The sequence below is a fragment of the Podarcis pityusensis genome (genome assembly GCF_964106645.2).
Source record: "Podarcis pityusensis genome assembly, chromosome: 3".
In the NCBI taxonomy this organism is placed as follows: domain Eukaryota; kingdom Metazoa; phylum Chordata; class Lepidosauria; order Squamata; family Lacertidae; genus Podarcis; species Podarcis pityusensis.
This window is the reverse complement of record NC_138026.1, coordinates 117,077,685-117,098,163: the sequence shown is the minus strand read 5'-3', so window position 1 is coordinate 117,098,163 and position 20,479 is coordinate 117,077,685. Positions and strand designations below refer to the sequence as shown.

The window sequence follows — 20,479 nt, the reverse complement described above, 5'->3', positions numbered from 1 at the left end:
CCCCGTCGCAGGGATTCGAACCGCCGACCTTCTGATTGGCAAGTCCTAGGCTCTGTGGTTTAACCCACAGCACCACCCCCGTCCCTTTCTGTTCAGTACATCTGGTCAAAACAGCTTCAATTTATTTTATTTTTTTAAAAAAGCAGCACAGAGTATAGAGAGTCTTGGCTATTCCACAACCACAGTTTGAGCACTTCTGCTTTGCATCTTCACTTCCTGGCCCATTTCCTCTAGAGCAGCCTTCCCTAGCCTGGTCCGTGCCAGATGTTTCGGATTGCAGCTGCCCTGGCTGGCGCTCATGATGTTGCAATTCACAACATCTGGAACGCATCGGGCTAGGAAAGGCTGTTCCAGAGTAGACCTGGCAAACCTGTGGCCTAGCTGCAGACTCCCAGCTCCTATCTGCCCCTGCCAACATGGCCACTTGAGGCTTGTAAGCCAGCAGCATTGGCCAGTCCCAGGTGTCCCAGGCCTACTCTAGAGGAAGCCCTCTTTCAGTACTCTGAACCATATCTATCCTGGCTCTGATCCATTTTATGCTTAATGGTGGTGTTTGTGTGCATGTGTTTTCCATTGGCAGGGGGAGGGGAGACCCACCGGAGCAACTTTCCAAAAGAAAAATTCAGTTTGTCAAACTCCCTTGGCTGCTTTTCCAGACCTTAAGTTTCTGCAAAATGTGGATCCCCTTGATCTTTGGTTTTTGACAAAACTTGGGATGGCTGCAGCTTTGCTTGAGAGAGCTCTGATTAGTTTGCCAAATATTCTATATTCTGGAATAGTGTAGAACTCAAGCATTTCATAAGGGGAAAAAAGGTTGCTGTGTTACATAGATCTTGCAAGAACCGGTCACTTGATGACATCGGGGGGGGGCGGTTGCCCATTGAACATCTTGCAGCTCAGGCCTTGAATTATATCTCTCGGGAAGGGCAGGGGGAGGCCAAGAAATTTAACCTTCGGAGTAAAGAGTTTGTTGACTGTCTTGTCTGCGTGAAGACTGCTGAATCAGGCAAACACTGAACTTTTCCAACAGGGCACCTCCATTTGTATCATATCCAGGCTAAGCTGCACCAGCAACAAAATGTTGCAGTGCTGGGGAGATGCTGTTCACACTCACCCATCTAGTAATCCCACAGGTGCTATAGATCTTTGCTAAAAACAAAAAAACCCCACCTATTTCCAGCTTCCTAACCCTACCTCTTAAGTAGTGATAAAGCATCTACTTCACACGTAGAAAGCCCGTGTGTGCAACACTTCGCCAGATGGACCAAATTGCTCTGACTGTACATAAAAGCAAATTCCCGTGTTTGCCCCACAAGCCTCCTATGGGCTCCTCTCTTGGGCATGAGTTGTGGTTGTGTTAGCATCCACAACACACGGACTAAAAAAGGGGAAATGACAGCTTGTCTTTAAAGAGGAGAGAGACTGCTTTGCTTTGTGCATTTGAAGCATGCAGCAAGGAGCCACAATGATTACTAAAAGACCTTTGGTGGAAGACCAACCTTCCTGTGGCAGGGGCTTTTGACTATTTGACCTAGTGTTGAGAGTGTTTGTGTCTTTGTGTCTGTTGGGCTGCAGGATGCCAGAGTGCCTTCTAATTCCTGGATCCAGCAAGAGTTAAAATAATAGATGATTTCCCCCCAAACCTTATACTGTATAAGGTAAAGATAAAGTACCCCTGGACGGTTATATGGGGTTGCAGTGCTCATCTCGCTTTCAGGCCGAGGGAGCCAGCGTTTGTCCACAGCTAGTTCTTTGGGTTATGTGGCCAGCAGGACTAAACCGCTACTGGTGCAACGGGACACCATGATGGAAGCCAGAGCGCACGGAAACGTCGTTTACCTTCCTGCCACAGTGGTCCCTATTCATCTACTTGCACTGGTGTGCTTTCGAACTGCTAGATTGGCAGGAGCTGGGACAGAGCAAAGGGACCTCACTCTGTCAGGGGGATTTGAACCGCCGACCTTCTGATCTGCAAGCCCAAGAGGCTCAGTGGTTTATACCACAGCGCCACCCGCGTCCCTGTATATGACATCAAAAGTCTCACATCAAATATAACTGATCTGTAGACTTTACAATCTGAAAATAGACACAATCGTGTTCTTTTGTAACCCCAGAAAATATTTAATAAAAAAACAATTAAAAAAGCAACCCCATTGCTGAATTAGCAAGGCAAGGACTATTATTTATGACCTCTAAGTATGGATTATTCGAACGAGAAAGAAAGTTACCTATGTCAAATGTGAATAAACAATATACTGCATCCCAAAGATGCCAGTCTCTGCGGTCCCTCCTTCCCAGGAAACAAAACCCACTGTAAACACCTGGAACCCCTGGAATCTTGCACTGATCAAAGATTGTGGTGCCGCATAATACAGCATAAAGGCTGAAGTGGTCATTGCTTAATGAGCATAGTTGGGAAGGAACAAACAGATTGTGGATCAGAAACAGAAGTCAAAACCTAAAAGCAGCCAGGAGAGAGATTTCGAGTCTCTTCACTGCAATTGCCAATAGACTTGCACAAGAGGAAGAACTTTCAGAAAGAGCTGAAGTTGAGTGGCCATCTGTCAGGGATACTTTAGCAGAAATTCCTGCATTGCAGGGGGTTGGACTAGATGACCCTCGGGCCCCCTTCCTACTAAGATTCTATGACTCTGATCAGATTGCTTGGCCTTTGATGAATTTGGGCCCCCTCTAAGATGTCTTGGAGGGACGCGGGTGGCGCTGTGGGTTAAACCACAGAGCCTAGGACTTGCCGATCAGAAGGTCGTCGGTTCAAATCCCCGTGATGGGGTGAGCTCCCGTTGCTCGGTCCCTGCTCCTGCCAACCTAGCAGTTTGAAAGCACGCCAAAGTGCAAGTAGATAAATAGGTACCGCTCCGGCGGGAAGGTAAACGGCGTTTCCGTGCACTGCTCTGGTTCACCAGACGTGGCTTAGTCACACTGGCCACATGACCCAGAAGCTGTACGCCGGCTCCCTTGGCCAATGAAGCGAGAGGAGCGCCGCAACCCCAGAGTTGGCCACGACTGGACCTAATGGTCAGGGGTCCCTTTACCTTTACGATGTCTTGGACCACAGTTCCAATTGGGCTCAGCCATCATAATTGGAACTGTGGTATGAAACAACTGCAAGAAGGCCCAGTTGCTCAAAAGCTGGCCTAGATCATACCAAACAGACCCCACCCTTCCGAGTGCAATGTGGTTCAAAAGCCTGAACACGTATGCAGCCTCCCCTCCCAAAATAGCAGCTCTAATATTCAACCGTGACCCTAAAGCACGTTCTTACCCTCAAAGAATTATGGGCACTGTAGTTCGGCTCCTACAGAGCTACAGTCCCCAGCTACCCGCAACAAACTACAACGCCCAGAATTCCTTGAGGGAATGAACGTGCTTTAAAAGTACAGCATTTTGTATATGGAGCTCTATAGTAAGGTTGGGGTTTATCATCACACCAGTTTCTCCACCAGCAGTAGCTAAGGAGGCAGGCATGCACACAAGACCAGGAAGCGTAAAACTTTTACCCCAGAACTGCTGCGTAATACGGGACTTCCGGGTTAGCGCGATCGGCTAATGGCGGATTCCCTCCGAGCTCCGGAGGGAATCGGCTTGACAGGGGCTGGGTCTTGCCGTGCCGGCGACACGGGGACCCTCAAAAACCACGGGCATAGGAGCCCGTGGACATGGTGACTCGGCGGGCATCGTTAAGCGCCCTCCCGACTCGCGAAGGAGCCTTTTTAAAGGCTACGGAACGGGTGCCGGGGAGCGGCGTGGTGCTGTGAGTCTTCTGCTTCCCCTGCCGAGCGAAGCCGCATGCCATTTGTCGGAGAGCGCTGACTTCTTCCTATTAAAATTTGGACTTAAAATCAAGAACAACAACCCGTGAGTAATTGGGAAATTGGACTACAAATAATTTGATTATGAATTTGGCACGAGCGGGGGAGGTGAAAAAAAGGGAAGTCCGCCCCCCCCTTATTGTAAACAGTTTGAAGCAAGGAGCTGTCAACTAAGGTTGCGTGAAGAATTGGGGTAATTCGATAAAAGATATAAATTCCACAGATTTAAAGGACTAAGCTAATGTGCCGGAGGACAAAAGTTTAATTATTTGGATTAAGTACCACCTTTCTCAAGCCCGGGAGTAACCCGTGAAAAGAGCCTGCAGAGGATTTATAGAAAACTTTTGACAGCTGTCAAATTAGCTGTCAAAGCCGGAAAAATCAAAGCTTAAATTCTAACCGGCTATATTGCTACAAAATATTGAAAGTAAAGAAAGACTGATACAAATAAACTTGATTTTTGGATCGGAAGGGAAAAGAAATACTAAGTAACTAGAATCCCTCTAGAGGGGATTCTTGGATATTACAAGAATGGAACTAGGTCGGGAAATACGAGCTGACTTGCAAGAGCTTTTTTTTCTCATGGGAAAGCTGCAAGAGAGGATAGAGCAAGGCCATGTTTTGTCTACAAGTCCTACGAAACCGAAGTCAACAGAAAATATACCTACTGAGTTGGAAAGGGACTTGATGCTCAAAACACAGGCAGCTGGACAAGAAAAGAAACCAAAGACTAAGACATCAGCTGAACAGGAGGAGCAGAAAGAAGGGGTGGCTGAAAAGTTACAGAAGATAAAAGAGAGCCGGAGACCTGCCAAGAAGAATTCCAATTCGACTAAGATGAAAACTGGATTATTTGGGACATATAGACTTAAGAAACAGAGTTGGAGCTCCACCTCTAAACAAGTAGGCCTTGCTGGAAGAAATATGGCTAACATGGAGAAGGTACTTCCCCGACCTGGGGCGTTCAATATGAAAGATTTTCGAAGAAGCCGGCGGAAAGGGACTGAGAGAGATCCGAGAGCCTCGGACGTAAGGTCACCAGGCTAAAAAGATGGACTAATTGGACTTTGGTTTGGGATTGAAACCGGGAAGAGAAGGGTGGGGTTTAGAAGTCCAAAGGGGGCCTGATTTTTATTTTGCAGTGTAAAATTATATGCTCTTTATTATTATAAGAATGGGGAATCTGTGGATGGGAACTAGGGACAATCTTAGGGAAGGTATTTTATTATTTGTTTTTATATCTCTTTTTTTTATCTTTTTTTTATGTATGATTAAGGTATATATTCTAAAAATTGCTAAATAATCTAAATTAATGGATAATAATGAATTAAGGTTTAAAATTATTATAAAGAATCACATTAATAATTTATGGTTAAGTAAATTAATAAATTATGATTAGGACATTAAGGATAAAAACTTGCTTGAATAAACAATCGGAGTTGGAATACAATAAGGGGAGGCGTGGGGAAGTCATGAAAAGAAGTTATTGAAAATGAGACCTAAAAGGTGGAATTTTTTTTTTTTTTTATGTCGTGTTTTGTGTTATTTTTGTGTGTGTTTTTGTCTTGTTTTTTTGTAACCTTTTGAAACTTTAATAAAGATTATTTAAAAAAAAAAAAAAAAAAAAACAGAACTGCTGCGTAATACATACCACTTCCCAGGAAAACACAAAACCGTTTCTGGCCACCAGGGGGAAGAATAAGAACTTACTATATAGCCAGGTAATGCGGCCTTTATTGTAGAGAGAAGAGACAAATTGACAAATCTTGTGATCGCAACAGCAGCCAATTGTAATACATGGTTCTTGTCGAATGCAAAAAAAAGGGGTGGGGTGGTATTTCGAGTTGGAAGCTAGTGAAATGAGGAAGATGAGTGTATCTGTCTTATTCCCAACCGCTGGCTGCATGCTTTAGTTCATTTCCGTAAAAACACAACTTGGTAATTTGAAATAGCAAAAATAGGTTTGTTCTTTACGTAACTACCAGCTGCTCATGCACAAGCCCAGCTCTCCTAACAGAATAGGTGATTTTTAAAAAAATTGAGTGTCATCACTTAACATCTTAATTTAAAAACGAAACAAAGGCAGAGTCATTCCCTCCTGCCGCTGTTAAATGCAATTATAATCGAAAGCTGGCTTTCAGGCACCAGCGAACATGATGGCGTGGTAATCCAATAAAGCCAGATTAAAATAAATCAAACAACATTTCACATGGAGATTGCAACAGAGGAGGAGTGCTTGGCTGTCTGTCGCACTTTTGGGGCTGGGTCGGTTCAGAAATAAGGCCTTGGGCCTCTGAAACCTCCTCACTTTTCCCCTACCCAATTTAGGGGCATGTTGAGGCAGCTGGGGAAACATATCCTTTTAACCTGTTGGCACTGGGAGACAGCAGCCAAGGCCGTTGGATCAACTGTATTGGCTCTGCAGCAACTCAAGAGAAATTCCAGAGGATTGTTGCAATTAAGGCTTGGAAGAAGACGTTTCAGATTATCATCACTGAGGTGGTAAAAGAATGAATGGGGGCTGCATTCACTTCCACCTGTGCTGGAAGACTCCCCAAAATCAGCTCTGCAAATTGTCTGTCGCTGGCAGCCCAGCAAGGCTTTGTGTCGAACCCAAGCCACGTGCCTCTCAGCTCAAAGGCAGACTTTGCCAGAGGGAGCAGCACAACACAATTAAAAACCAAAAATTATCCGAAAGCTTTAATAATAAAAAAAAAAAAAGCCAAAGTCTAAAATGTCTTGCATGAAACTTTCGCAACCCCAGCCGCTTATTTTCTCCACAGGTACGATCAATTGATTATTTGCAGAAGGGCTAACTGGCTGGATTCAAGAAAAGCGGTTTTACAGCTGTTTCCAGTACTGGCTGGTCCGAGGGATGCCAGCGACAATCTCGGATTCGATTCCACAGTGGTCCTCCCCGCGGAGAATTCTGAAGAAGCCTAGGAGGAACGCAGAGGAATAATGCCTTAGTGAAGTGTCTCCAAGCCTGAGAGCTCTCAGCTAGGCAAAGAGAAGCAACCTTTTAAACCCTGGAGCGTTTTTGTGCAAGCGAGATGAGACACAGAAGCAGCCTTTTAACAATTCCTGACTGCTATGATTTGCATAAGTTAGGCATGTCCAAAGTCTGTTTCAGGGGCCTAAACCGGCCCGCTGGTCGGTTTAATCTGGCCCCTGTGGCAGTTTATTTCTCTCATATATATATCTATGTTTTTTAACATGACATTTTCAACAATTATTAAACATACTTTTATATCTTATACAATGTTTTTTTGACTTCCATCAATCACATCTGAAAATTTTCCAATCTTTTCACTTAATTCACATTTCTTACTTTCACTGTTACATTTAAATATCATAACTAATGTCTATCTTCTTTGTGATATTTCTCCTTACAAAACTTCTTGTAGTCCTACTAGCGTAAATTGTTGATTACAGTTGCTCTTCAGTGGCAGTTTATTTCTATTTCCTGGCGTAAAATCCTAAAAAAAAAACAAAAACCCCAACAACTTCAATCTTAAAAAACTTTGGTCGGCCCTCATGGCCCTTCATTTCATCAAATCTGGCCCTCTTTGAAAAAAGTTTGGACACCCCTGGCATAAGACAAGGAATAGCTCATTGATTGGGTTTTGTTCCAGATACTCTCATTGACTTATGCAAATCACAACAGGTATTAGGCATTGTTTTTAATAATAAAAGAACACAAGCTACTCTTTGAAATCAAGCTGAGTGTCAGATGTTTTCACGACAGCCTTGGCACCGAACAGTTTACAAAGAAATGAAAGACCCTTTTTCTCCTGCAAAGACACAGCCCAGCCACTCAGCAAGTTATCACCTGAACAAGCCAGGGCCCCGTAAGGCCACCTACCATTTTCACCCCAGTCGGTGTTCCAGGAGTTTGCAGCCAGCCAGTAGGGAGTGCCGTTGTCAACGCCCCAGCCGAGGATTCGGATCGCGTGGCCGCCAACTTCCTCTCCAGAGACATGCTGATATACGCCTGCAATAATGGAAGAAAGTGACTGTGTGATGGCCTGGGATTTGGACTCGGATGCTGAACCTGAGGGATCCCAGCCTGCACAGGATTCCCCACCTCCAGAACCAGCTGAGCCGGGGCTGGGGAATGAGACTGAAGGGTCCTCACCTGTGCTGGATCCTCAGGTGCAGGCATCAGCCGAGTCTGCTCTGGCTCCTGAGGACCCATTGCCTGCAGGTGCTCCACTCTCAGCCCCATCAGAGGAAGCTGAGGTTGCCTCTGGGTCCGGTAACCCTCCAGCCTCTCCTGAGCTGCAGAGGCTCAGGGCAGAGAGGCAGAGGGAACTAAGTTCCTGCAGGAGGAGTGCTCGCCTCTAGGCCAGGAGAGGCGAGTCACCAGAGGATCGGGGCCGCCCTGTGCCTCGTGCCAGCCAGCCAGCCAGCCAGCCAGCCAGCCAGCCCCAGGTTGCGGGAGCAACATTGTTGGTTGCTAGTTCCTGTCTGAACCCTGTCCTGCTTTCCTGCCTGAGCTCCTGACCCGCCCTGGCTCCCTGCTTGCAAGCCTGTTCCTGACTTCACCTGACTCCCTGCCCTGCACCCAGCTTCAGCTACTACGGACTGCCTCCATGTTGCACCTTTGACCACGGACCGGACTTGGACCTCGCCTCTCGGGTAACCCACGGGACCAGCATAGACTAACTACATCTAAAAACCAAAATGAGCAAGGGACATGGGATGGAGCAACTCCACAGATGTTGTTGATGTTGGCATCAGTCCGTCTCAAAAGACAATGGAGCACGCCTCCAGGGGTGAAGTCAAACTGCTGTGTTAGCAGCACCCTGGGGTGCAAGCCTGGGCAGTGTGTATGGAGGTCCTGGGCTACCCAGACAACAAGACCCACCCGCCCGGCCTCGCTGATATGGTACAAAGGAAAGCAAAGCATAGCTATCAACTTTCAGGTTTGAAAATAAGGGATCAGCAGCCTTGAAAATAAGGGATCAGCAGCCTCACTTGTCCCGGGGAAAGTCTATGGGATATCTAACAATCCGGGATAGCAGCGGGAATCAGCGGGAAATGGCGCAGGAATAAGGGAATTTCCTGCAAAAAAAAGGGAAGGTTGACAGCTATGGTTTGGTTCCAGGAGTTTCCAGAAGGAGGTGTGCAAGGCACCATACAACCACCTTAAGGACTTCACTCCATATTTGTGGAGGGTTTACTTGTTCGCCTTTTCTTTTTTTTTTTTTTTTTTAAAATAATATTTATTAAAATTTTCAAAGAAAAAAAAAAAAAAAAGAAAATACAGAAAGCAAGAATTTACATACGTTCATAGCCTTATTTTCATATATCCGCTTTCTGGGACTCCCCCCTTCCCCCACCCCTACCATATTCCTTTTTCATATTGTTGGCTCCACAAGCTCTCAGTTCTAATTAAAAACTTAATTTGTTTAAACCATTATTCGAGTTTAAAATTTCTGGACTCCACATCAATACCCATAATAAAACACAAAAAATTTCTTTCCCAGGGCCCACCCCATTTTCATTCCACAATTTCCCTTTTTTTTAACAATAAAAACTCCCCACATAATAAAAGTATCAGAAATAAGAAATAAAGAGTATAATAGATAAGACAAAGCTAGTTCAAAAAAAAAGAAGTTAACAAGCCTTTGGATTTTAGTTCTCCCCCCCTGTCCCCGGTTTAATTTCCCCCTGACCACCAAACCATATTATCCGCCTGGGATTCTTACAATCCATAAATCACCTATTTCCCCCAGCTCCTTGCTGGTTTTTTCTTTTCTTTTTTTTTTTTCCCCTTTCATAATCATTTTTAGAACACTTAACTTCAGATCTGTAATAAAACTCCCCCCATTGTTCTTTCCAAATTGTAGTCCAGTTTCCTCTTGTTCCGCTGCTGAAACGTTCTAATTCAGAAGCTTAGTAAGTCTGCAGGGATTATTATTATTCAGGAACAAAAACTTGCGTTCAGTCCCTTCCTTTCTTCAATAGAAAATTCTATTGTCTCCTTTAGCTAAACACCCTGTAGACAAAATATTGTTTCCGTTTCGCAGCTTTCCCAGAAGATAACCAGTCCTGTAAAATTCCAATGGTGTTTTTTTCACTTACGACCATCTTTGTAATGTCCCGAAACTCCTCTAGGGGGATTGTTATAACTTTGTCTTCTCTAGTCCAAAAATCCGGTTGTTATCCATGTTTTCGCCATTTTGTATCCAAGTTTTAACAAGTTGTAGCAAATTGTAACAAATTTAGCCAGCAAAGTTCTCATAATAAAATCCTCTCTGCTTTCCGACTTTGACAGCTACTTTGACAGCTGTCAAAATCTCCGACTCTTTTCACCAGGCTCTCTCTTCAATCACCCCGGTTCCCAGGGGGGGGGGGTTACGTTTCTTCTCCCTCAGTTCATCCTCCAGCACAGTTCTTATAATTCCCCATCGTGAAATTCTTAGTTTTTATCAGCAATACAAATCTTTTTGGACCATGGTTGCCCCGTCCTTGTCTTGAAAGGTTTACAATAGGGGGGGGGACTGACTTCCTTTTTGGATCCCCCCCCGCTCGTATCCAATTCAAAAAGAAATTCTTTTTTTCCTCCTTTTAAACCCAGTTTCCAAATTACTCACGGGTTGTTGTCTAAAAGTCCGAATTTTCAATAGAAGAAGTCAGCGCTCTCCGCCGGATGGCATGCGGCTGCGCTCGGCAGGGATAGCAGAGGACTCAAAGCACCACGCTTCTCCCCGGCACCCGATCCTTAGCCTTTAAAAAGGCTCCTTCACGAGTCGGGAGGGCGCTAGCGGTGCCAGCCGAGTCTCCATGTCCACGACCCTCGTGGCCGTGGTTTTTAAGGGTCCCCGCATCGCCGGTGCGGTAGGACCCAGCCCCTGCCGAGCAGACTCCCTCCGGAGCTCGGAGGGAGCCCGCCATTCGGCGATGGCGCCAACCCGGAAGTCCTACTTGTTCGCCTTTTCTCCTAGGGAAGAGGTGTGGCCCGAACAGACTCCCAGGGGCCAGGCAGAGAGGTCCAAAGGGCCACATCTAGCGCCTACCCCTGCTGTAAGAGTTAAAGCGCCAGGCAATTTATTCAGAAATAATTTTAAAAAAACAATAGTCTTACCCGACTTGTACATGAGGAAGTCTGCGTAAACGACGAATGCTCCTTCTACCGGCCCGTTCTTGTAAATTTCAGCCTTTATCATATCCTCGTTGGGGGGCACACCGTAGGAAGTCACACCTGCGGGGAGAAGAGGCGGCAACCTCCAAATCAGCAAGAATTCAAAGCATTTTTAAAAAATCAAAATCAGATTTGTAGAGTTCCCACCTTCCCTCTGCTTGACCCCAGGAGCCCAGCTGGGATTCGAGTCACAGTAGCTGTGGTTTCCTGAGGAGGCATCCTCAGGCCTTGTTTAAATCATAGGGACTAGAAACACACTTTGAAGAACAGGACAGGATGCCAAGACTATAACCTCCCCTGCTTGTCAGTCCTAACCAGCGTAGCCAATGATGCCAGGGATGATGAAGTCACAGCCCTGGTCTATGAACTGCCTTTAGGAAGAGCTGCTCACCATGGCAGACACGGGTGGCGCAGTGGTCTAAAACACAGAGCCTAGGGCTTGCCGATCAGAAGGTCAGCGGTTCGAATCCCCGCGACAGGGTGAGCTCCCGTTGCTCAGTCCCAGCTCCTGCCAATGTAGCAGTTCGAAAGCATGCAGTGCAAGTAGATAAACAGGTACCGCACCAGCGGGAAGGTAAACGGCATTTCCGTGCCCTGCTCTGGTTTGCCAGAAGCAGCTTAGTCATGCTGGCCACATGACCTGGAAGCTGTACGCCGGCTCCCTCGGCCAATAAAATGAGATGAGCGCCGCAACCCCAGAGTCAGCCACGACTGGACCCAACAGTCAGGGGTCCCTTTACCTTTATGGCAGAATTGCATCCCCAAAGGGGACATATCTTAAGCATTAGATTAAATGTCAAGTCCTAAGACTGCAGGCTTCGTCATAATTAAAAACCTGTCCACATTAATCAGATTGCTTTTCTAGGGCTGCTATTTCAAACAGGCTGCCCTGGGTGTCTGTTCTGGATTCTAAAACAAGACGCAAAGTTAAATTGCAGCCCTTTAAAGCTTGCAGCCCTGAGCATGCAATGCAAACAGCCTTTTAAAGATTCCATCAGTCTGTGCCAAAAGGAGACAAAGGGAAGCAGGGCTGCTTTGTTGCCTCTGCTGAAACACAAGCATTTTTACTTTGCTTTTCCTATAATTCGTTCTATTCCACCAGGTAATTACAAGAACTCTTGTTTACCACGAACGAGTGGTGCCTGACCTTGGTGTTACTTCCTCTACCCTCCCCATCCCTTTTTCCTTCTGTGCTGTGTCTTTTATATTTCAAAGAACTGCATCGTTATTGCTGGCCTTTGCCAAGAAGCAATGCTGTTACCATAGTGCTTGTCCTCTTTGTAGGATGGAGAATAGCCATCTTCGCATTTTTTTGTGCACTCTGGGGTTTCGCCCCCTTCCCCGGTGCAGGGGGGTCGGGTTCCGTTGGTGTGGTGCTCGCAAGGAGGGATAGAGTATGGCCTGCAGCCTGTTGGGGCAGGAGCAAAAATACAAAAGTCAAATTCCATCCAGGAGGTCACAGGGCCAGAGACCCTGCAGCTCGGACACCAACATATCCTCTAGTCAAAAATAAAACATGCATATCTGCAGAATTTTGTTCCCGCTCCAAAATTCAGGCCCCAATGTGACTTTTTTTTTTGCAGGAAACGGCAGAACAGAACTATTTCCTTTAAGGCATGCCTTCCTGATTTATTTTTTTTAAGTAGTCAATTGCAAATTAAAAGGGAAATGAAACCATGGCCATTTCCACCCCATACATTTAAATCACTCTTACACCAGCCGAACAGTTTTCACACAAGGCTGTATACAGGAACTTAAAAGCCATGGATATCTCCAAAATCCATCCTGAACAGGAATGTTTAAGCAGCTGTGCAGAAAGCCACAAGGGGGCAGATGTTCTGTTTTATAATCTGCTTCTAGTTTATTGCTGACTTTTATCTTCTGAAAGTTTCTTAAAGGATTCTTTCTACCGATGACACAATATAATCCCATTCTCTTTGTCAACAGCTTTGAGTTGCAGTTGTTTTTATTGCAAGCAAGCCATGTTTAACTTTTCAGAAATAAATAAGTCAATAAGAATAATCTTCCAAAAACATCCTTCACAATCTCTTCCACATATCTGAAGAAGTGTGCGTGCACACGAAAGCTCATACCAATAACAAACTTAGTTGGTCTCTAAGGTGCTACTGGAAGGAATTTAATTTTGTTCCACATACAAAACTCTCAAACATCCCTGCCCCCCCAACACAGGGAATCCCAAGCCAACCATCTACTGCAAATTGAATTTCTGGTCCACCGTCAACTCCCTGGCAGCATTAAACCCAGTTTACTGCTTCCAGTGGATGGAGGCAGCGTGCCTCTGATTCACAAGTGGGCATTTGTGTGTGTGCCCACATAGGTGTAGGACAACGAGATAAAACTACTAGGTGGGATGGAGGGCTGGCAATGGCGGGCCGATATGCAGCGCCAGCAAAACCCACTTTTCTGTGTTGCTACAGGAGACAAACTCACCCACGTGGGAGTCGTAAAGGCCGCCAGACACCAGACCCTTCTCCGTCCAATATTTCCAGGCGGCTGAAGGATAGCCTCCGTTACACCTGCAAGGAAGCAACGATTTATGCAATGCTATCGCGAAGATCCGTGGGGGAAATAAAGGCAGGGGTGGTTTTAACTGGAGGCCTGCAAGAAGATTTGCAGAGCAAACCAATGTAGGTGGGCCAATAATAATAATTTATTTATTTATACCCCGCCCATCTGGCTGAGCTTCCCCAGACACTCTGGGCGGCTCCCAATCAAGTGTTAAAAACAGTACAGCATTAAATATTAAAAACTTCCCTGAACAGGGCTGCCTTCAGATGTCTTTTAAAGATAGGATAGCTGCTTATTTCCTTGACATCTGAAGGGAGGACGTTCCACAGGGTGGGCCCACTACCGAGAAGGCCCTCTGTCTGGTTCCCTGTAACCTTACTTCTTGCAATGAGGGAACCGCCAGAAGGCCCTCGGAGCTGGACCTCAGTGTCCAGGCTGAACGATGGGGGTGGAGACCCCCCTTCAGGTATACAGGACCGAGGCCGTTTAGGGCTTTAAAGGTCAGCACCAACACTTTGAATTGTGCTCAGAAGCGTACTGGGAGCCAAAGCAGATCTCTCAGTACCGGTGTTACGTGGTCCCGGCGGCCACTCCCAGTCACCAGTCTAGCTGCCGCATTCTGGATTAATTGCAGTTTCCGGGTCACCTTCAAAGGTAGCCCCACGTAGAGCGCTTGCAGTAGTCCAAGCGGGATATAACCAGAACATGCACCACTCTGGCAAGACAGGTAGGGTCTTAGTCTGCGTACCAGGTGGAGCTGGTAGACAGCTGCCCTGGACACAGAATTGACCTGCGCCTCCATGGACAGCTGTGAGTCCAAAATGACTCCCAGGCTGCACACCTGGTCCTTCAGGGGCACAGTTACCCAATTCAGGATCAGGGAATCCCCCACACCCACCCCCTGTCCCCCCAAAACAGTACTTCTGTCTTGTCAGGATTCAGCCTCAATCTGTTAGCCAACATCCTTTCAAAGGACCGCAGGACCAGGTTGGTGGATAACAGAGTCTTTTGCAACAGCCATTGATTGCACACCATTTACTGTCCCATGTTAGCATTTCACTCCTCCGTCGCTGATGTGTGACTGTTACATCACATGTCTGTGATTACTTTCTAGGCTTGGGAAGCCTGAGAATGGAAGCTAGCCTTATCTCTTCTGCTCTGTTGTGTTTTTGGACTTTTTTACTTTCTGTTCTCTCTCGGAGCTGAAGAGAGAGGACGCCATGATCACTTTGTCCTGTATATACTGGTTAATAAAACCAGCGGTTTTCAACCTGTGGGTCCCCAGATATTGTTGGACTACAACTCCCATTATCCCTGAGCTCTGGCCTTGCTAGCTAGAGGTGATGGGAGTTGTAGTTCAACAACATCTGGGGACCCACAGGTTGAGAAAGGCTGGCTTAGAACATGGGAAGGGAAACTATGGCCCGGGGGCCGGATCCGGCCCAATCACCTGCTCAATCCGGCCCGCAGACGGTCCGAGAATCAGCGTGTTTTTACATGAGTAGAATGCACCCTTTTATTTAAAAGGCATCTCTCGGTTATTTGTGGGGCCTGCCTGGTGTTTTTACATGAGTGGAATGTGTGCTTTAAAAAAAAATGCATCTCTGGGTTTTTTGTGGGGCACAGGAATTTGTTCCTATTTTTCCCCTCAAAATATAGTCCGGCCCACCACATGGTCTGAGGGACGGTGGACCGGCACCCTGCTGAAAGTTTGCTGACCCCTGGGCTTAGAATGAGCACACCAATCTCCACTTCGTTTCTGCTAATCTTTGCGGAGTGTGTGTGCACATAGGCATCTGCTATGTGTCGCTGGAGTGCCCCGGGACTGATGATTTGTGGACGTCCCAGAGCTGCACAACACCAGGAAGACGCCCAGAGAGGTTTGTCTCATCCTGCGGGCTGCGTGGGCCCCCAGAGGCGTATTCTGACATCCAACGCCCAGAGAGACTTAAAGTTACCGTAATTATCCATTTTCCCATACTTAAATTATTTGACGTACAGTGGATCAGAGTAAAGATAAAGGTAAAGGGACCCCTGACCATTAGGTCCAGTCGTGGCCGACTGTGGGGTTGCGGCGCTCATCTCGCTTTATTGGCCGAGGGAGCCGGCGTACAGCTTCCGGGTCATGTGGCCAGAAGGACTAAGCCGCTTCTGGCGAACCAGAGCAGTGCACGGAAACGCCATTTACCTTCCTGCTGGAGCGGTACCTATTTATCTACTTGCACTTTGATGTGCTTTCGAACTGCTAGGTTGGCAGGAGCAGGGACCGAGCAATGAGATCTCATGCCATCGCGAGGATTCGAACCACCGACCTTCTGATCGGCAAGCCCTAGGCTCTGTGGTTTAACCCACAGCGCCACCCACGTCCCTTGTGGATCAGAGGTACTATGAGCTAATGTTGGGCACGTCTACAGCCGTACATTGGAAGTCGAATGGAGTCCATTCCAGGAGTCCGTTCGACTTCGAAAACCAAAGTGCAGCTTCTGATTGGCTGCAGGAAGCTCCAGCAGCCAATCGGAAGCCATGGAGGATGTTCAACTTCCAAAATCAGTTAGCAAACCGGAACACTAACTTCCGGGTTTGCGGCGTTCAGGAGCCAAAATGTTCCGAGAACGAAGCTGTTCGAAAACCAAGGTACAACTGTATTCCTGAAAGGGGGAACTTCTTAAACAGAGGAAGGGCTTAGGCTGCTATTCTGGAAAGTCGGGATACAGAGGGAGCTGGGGGGTGGCTGTTCTGAAAGGTGAAGACACAGGAAAAGAACTTACCCCATTCCACATTCAAAGCCGCAGCAAGAGAGCAGGTCTTCTGCAGAGATCTCCACATTCACTTTGGTGTTGGTGTGGATGCAAACCCGGTCAGAAATGGCCTCTACGGCACCAAAAGCCTTCAGAGAATGCAATCGAGAGAGAGAGTAAGGAGCGGCCCAGCCAACTCTTGAAGAATAACCCCTTAGGCCTCACCCGCAAAGACAAACTATAATTAAACGAGTGCAATTGCATCCGTCCTCCATAACCATTAGCTTGCCTTTCCCCCTCCCTTTCCCACTGGAAATTCCTCGGGGCAGAGACTTGATTAAAATTTGAATATGTACATACTTTGGTTCTCAAATGCCGGAAACCCGGAAGTAAGTGTTCTGGTTTTTTAACGTTTTTCGTTAGCCGAACGTCCAATGAGGCTATTGGCTATTGTTTCTGGGGCACCTGCACCAATCAGAAGCCGCGCCTTGGTTTTCGAACATTTCAGAAGTCAGACAGACTTCTGGAACGGATTAAGTTTGGCGCTTTTGTTTTTGCTATTTATTTTGCGTTTTGGGGGGCTTTTTCGGTTAATTTGTTTTTGTGACTGTGTGGAACCCAGTTCAGCTACTGATTGACTGATTGTGTGACTGCGGAAATTGATAAAAGCCCCCCTCATCCAAACAATGACTATCATCAGTGCAGGTAAGGGGAAAAAATAATTTTCATTTTTTATCATCCACAATACTGTCTCATTTATTTTATGGTACAGTACATTGATTATTGCTTTCATTTTATGAATCAATGGCCTCATTAGCTAGTAAAATCCATAATTGCTGTTTTAGGGATTTGTTTTTAAAAGTCTGGAATGGATTAATCCATTTTGCATTACAGTACTTCCTATGGGAAAGCATGCCTTGGTTTTGGAATGGAATTCCGGAATGGATTAAGTTTGAGAACAAGGTACCACTGTATATGCTGCTTCCATAGGTTGGATACGTTCCCAGCATAACTGAGCACTTTTTAAAAAGCACCACTGATTGTTATTAGGAGACAATAAGATGGTGCTTACCCTTCTCCGATTCAGATTTCTGGAACTTTATAAAAAGAACTTTGCCTGGGCTGTATACACACTGAGTAATTGTATTAAAAAATAAAAATGGTACAACAGCAGTGATCATATTGCGCCACACACAAGACCAGCCCTCTACCATGCTTCCTCACCCATTCATGCGCAAACCTTTGTCTCAAACTATATCCATTCATTGCTATGAAATTTGCTTTTACAAAGCATTTTAACAGAACGTAAAAGCAGTTTTCAGAAACTGGTACAGTGGTACCTTGGGTTACATATGCTTTAGGTTACAAACGCTTCAGGTTACAGACTCCACTAACCCAGAAATAGTGTTTCAGGTTAAGAACTTTGCTTCAGGATGAGAACAGAAATCGTGCAGTGTAGGCGCAGTGGTAGCGGGAGGCCCCATTAGCTAAAGTGGTGCTTCAGGTTAAGAACAGTTTCAGGTTAAGAACAGACCTCCGGAATGAATTAAGTACTTAATCCGAGGTACCACTGTACAGTCATACCTCGGGATATATATGCTTCAGGATAAGTATTTTCGGGTTGTGCCCCGCGGCAACCCGGAAGTAATGGAGTGCGTTACTTCCGGGTATCGCCGCTTGCGCATGCGCAGGTGGTCAAAATGACCCACGAACACGCGTCTTACGTTCTATTCAGGATGCGAACGGGGCTCCGGAACAGATCCCGTTCGCATCCCGAGGTACCACTGTATTCAGAAGTGTTGCTGCCTTCAAAATTGGAGGTAAAACATGGCCCTAAAAAGGAAGGAAGGAAGAACGAAAGAAAGAAAGACAATAGCAGATGTGGAGCCCCTTAATTCATACCCTGGCAAAGGAGAGGCTTTAAAACTCTTGTCTTACCCAGCAGGAACCACAAGAGCCCTGGTCTCTGATCTCACCGATGGTCGGACACTTTGGCCACTGCTCCCGCGAGTCGAAGCTTTCAGGCAGGACCAAGTCATTGGAAAATCCAATCCTATGTGCATTTCAAAATTGGGAGTGCGGAAAGAGGAGCGACAGATTAATGTTCTGGGCATTCCTTCTGTTAAGTTGTGGGTGAACATATCAGACGACACAGCGATTCTTCAAACAGCTCTTGTTTATTCACAGGCCAGAACAGAACTGAACTGAAGGGTTCAGTCAGCCTGCTTATATAGAGCTCCAGTACAACGTAACTGTAACAATTTTCTAAAACTATCCAATCACTGAATGTCACTTTCAATCCTTCATTTGCATAACTATCTACAGTATCCCCCTGCTGACCCAGGGTGAGAACTTCAGTACATAACACCTTCTTTTTCCAGATCAAGACATGAAACAGGATGGTGCCCCACACCAAGTCCAACCAAGAATTTAAACAATGCCCTCTTGAAAAGATAATGGGGGCAATTGGAATATGCAGCAGCAATGGGCGAACTAGAATGAACCATGGAAGCAGGGGAAAGGGAAGCTGGATGATTAATGTATTGGTTTTGTACTTGAGGGAAGAAATTGTAAATGCGGAAAGTATAAATAAAAAGGGGGGGAGAGAATACGATAAACAATGCCCTTTTGCATATGGAATCTGCTTTTAGAACAGGGATGCTAGTACTCATGAATAAATGAAAATTGTGTGTGTGTGTGTGTGTGTGTGTGAGTGAGAGAGAGAGAGAGATTTCATTCAAGAACTCATTTTAAACTCTCATCCCATTAACATTAAGCAGGCCCATTCTATTGCTTTCAGCACCTGCTAAAACCCTTCTTCATTTCAGCAAGCTTACGCCGGCTTGCGATTTTATCATGCATTCTGAAACACCAGAGATTTACAGAAGATTGGAAGACGTATGTGAATTATTTGAAGAGCAACTGTAATCAACAAATTACGCTAGTAGGACAAGAAGTTTTGTAAGGAGAAATATAGGAAGCGTTACAAAGTAGGAAAATAGATAGAGATATTGGTTATGAGTTTGAAATGTAATAGTATGCATTTCTTATTTTCCCTAAGAGACGAGATTGGAAAATTTTCAGGCATGATTGATGGAAGTCAAAAAAAATGAATAAGATGTAAAAGTATGTTTAATTACCGTTAAAAATGATATGTTAAAAAACTAATAAAAATTATATACATATATATATATATATATATACACACACACACCTAATTTTTATTATAGGCAGTTTGTTTGTTTTTTAATTGAAGGTAAGGGTAGGTTGTTATTATTTATTAAATTCATATACCCATCCTTCATCACAAGATCACAGGATGGTTCACAAAATAAAATTAGTTTTAATTAGCTAGTTGATGCAGGACCCTTTCTCTGTGTGGGACAAATTAAGATTTACCTGTTATAGAGGACTTTGTATTTCTCTCTCTCTCTCTCTCTTCATTTAGGTTAGGTTTTTTATTGTTTCTTTAAAACTTTTCAGAATAACATTGCAATTTTCCAATGTTATTTATATTTCAATAAAAATGTGAACTTGCATGCTTGCCAACTCAAACAATTATTTTAAGATTTATTTGCACACTACGTAGATGTTTTCTAACAAGTAAGAGTGGTATTAAAATTATGTTAATAAAAAGTAAAAAACAAAACAAAACAAAACACCCATACTGGTAATAAGACTGTTTCCCAGAACTCACTAAGTTAAAAACATGAAGTTGCTGAGATAAACTGCTGTTTCATAGGTCCGAAAACAGTTTTCCATTAGTTTATCAGCTGCCACCGATATCAACTACGTGTCTTGCAAGTCTCTCCCATGCCAAGTACCCAGTAATCCAGAAAGCCCAGAAAACTCACAGCCTGTTCCCCACCCGAAAGGTTAGGAATATAGGAAACCACCATAGACCTGTTGGAGAAATATTGGGATTCAATACCCAATATTCTGTGGGTTCAGCCTGGACAGCAAATAAGATCCAGACTCCAATTGTCAGTCAAACATGTTTATTTAGGCGTTGCAGTGCCAGCGAGTTTCAGAAAATGGCAAAGCTCTGTCAGTGGTTCCAGGGTATTGAATCTCAACATTTTTCCAACACACCAAGACAAACCATTGGTCCATCTACCCAGCAGCTCTAAAGGGTACTGAGACAAAGCACCAACTATGGGATGGCAGGGGTTGAACCTGGAATCTTTTGCATGCAAAGCGTGACCAAGTCCCTCTGGCAGCGATTTAAGAAG

The 20,479-nt window shown here is 45.3% G+C and overlaps 1 protein-coding gene across 2 annotated transcripts in view; it reads right to left on the bottom strand.

Moving 5' to 3' along the window:
• Positions 1-5,546: 5,546 nt before the first annotated feature.
• CTSB (cathepsin B) overlaps positions 5,547-20,479 on the bottom strand; it is a 30,576-nt gene continuing 15,643 nt past the window's right edge. For both annotated transcript variants that reach the window (XM_081001150.1, XM_081001151.1), the window contains exons 4-10: positions 18,186-18,300; positions 16,278-16,396; positions 13,432-13,517; positions 12,242-12,388; positions 10,924-11,040; positions 7,696-7,824; positions 5,547-6,769 (exon numbers count right to left, since the gene is read on the bottom strand). In XM_081001150.1, the coding sequence (XP_080857276.1) occupies positions 6,672-6,769; positions 7,696-7,824; positions 10,924-11,040; positions 12,242-12,388; positions 13,432-13,517; positions 16,278-16,396; positions 18,186-18,300 (811 nt within the window). In that variant the 3' untranslated portion in view covers positions 5,547-6,671. The remainder of the gene's footprint in view (positions 6,770-7,695; positions 7,825-10,923; positions 11,041-12,241; positions 12,389-13,431; positions 13,518-16,277; positions 16,397-18,185; positions 18,301-20,479) is intronic.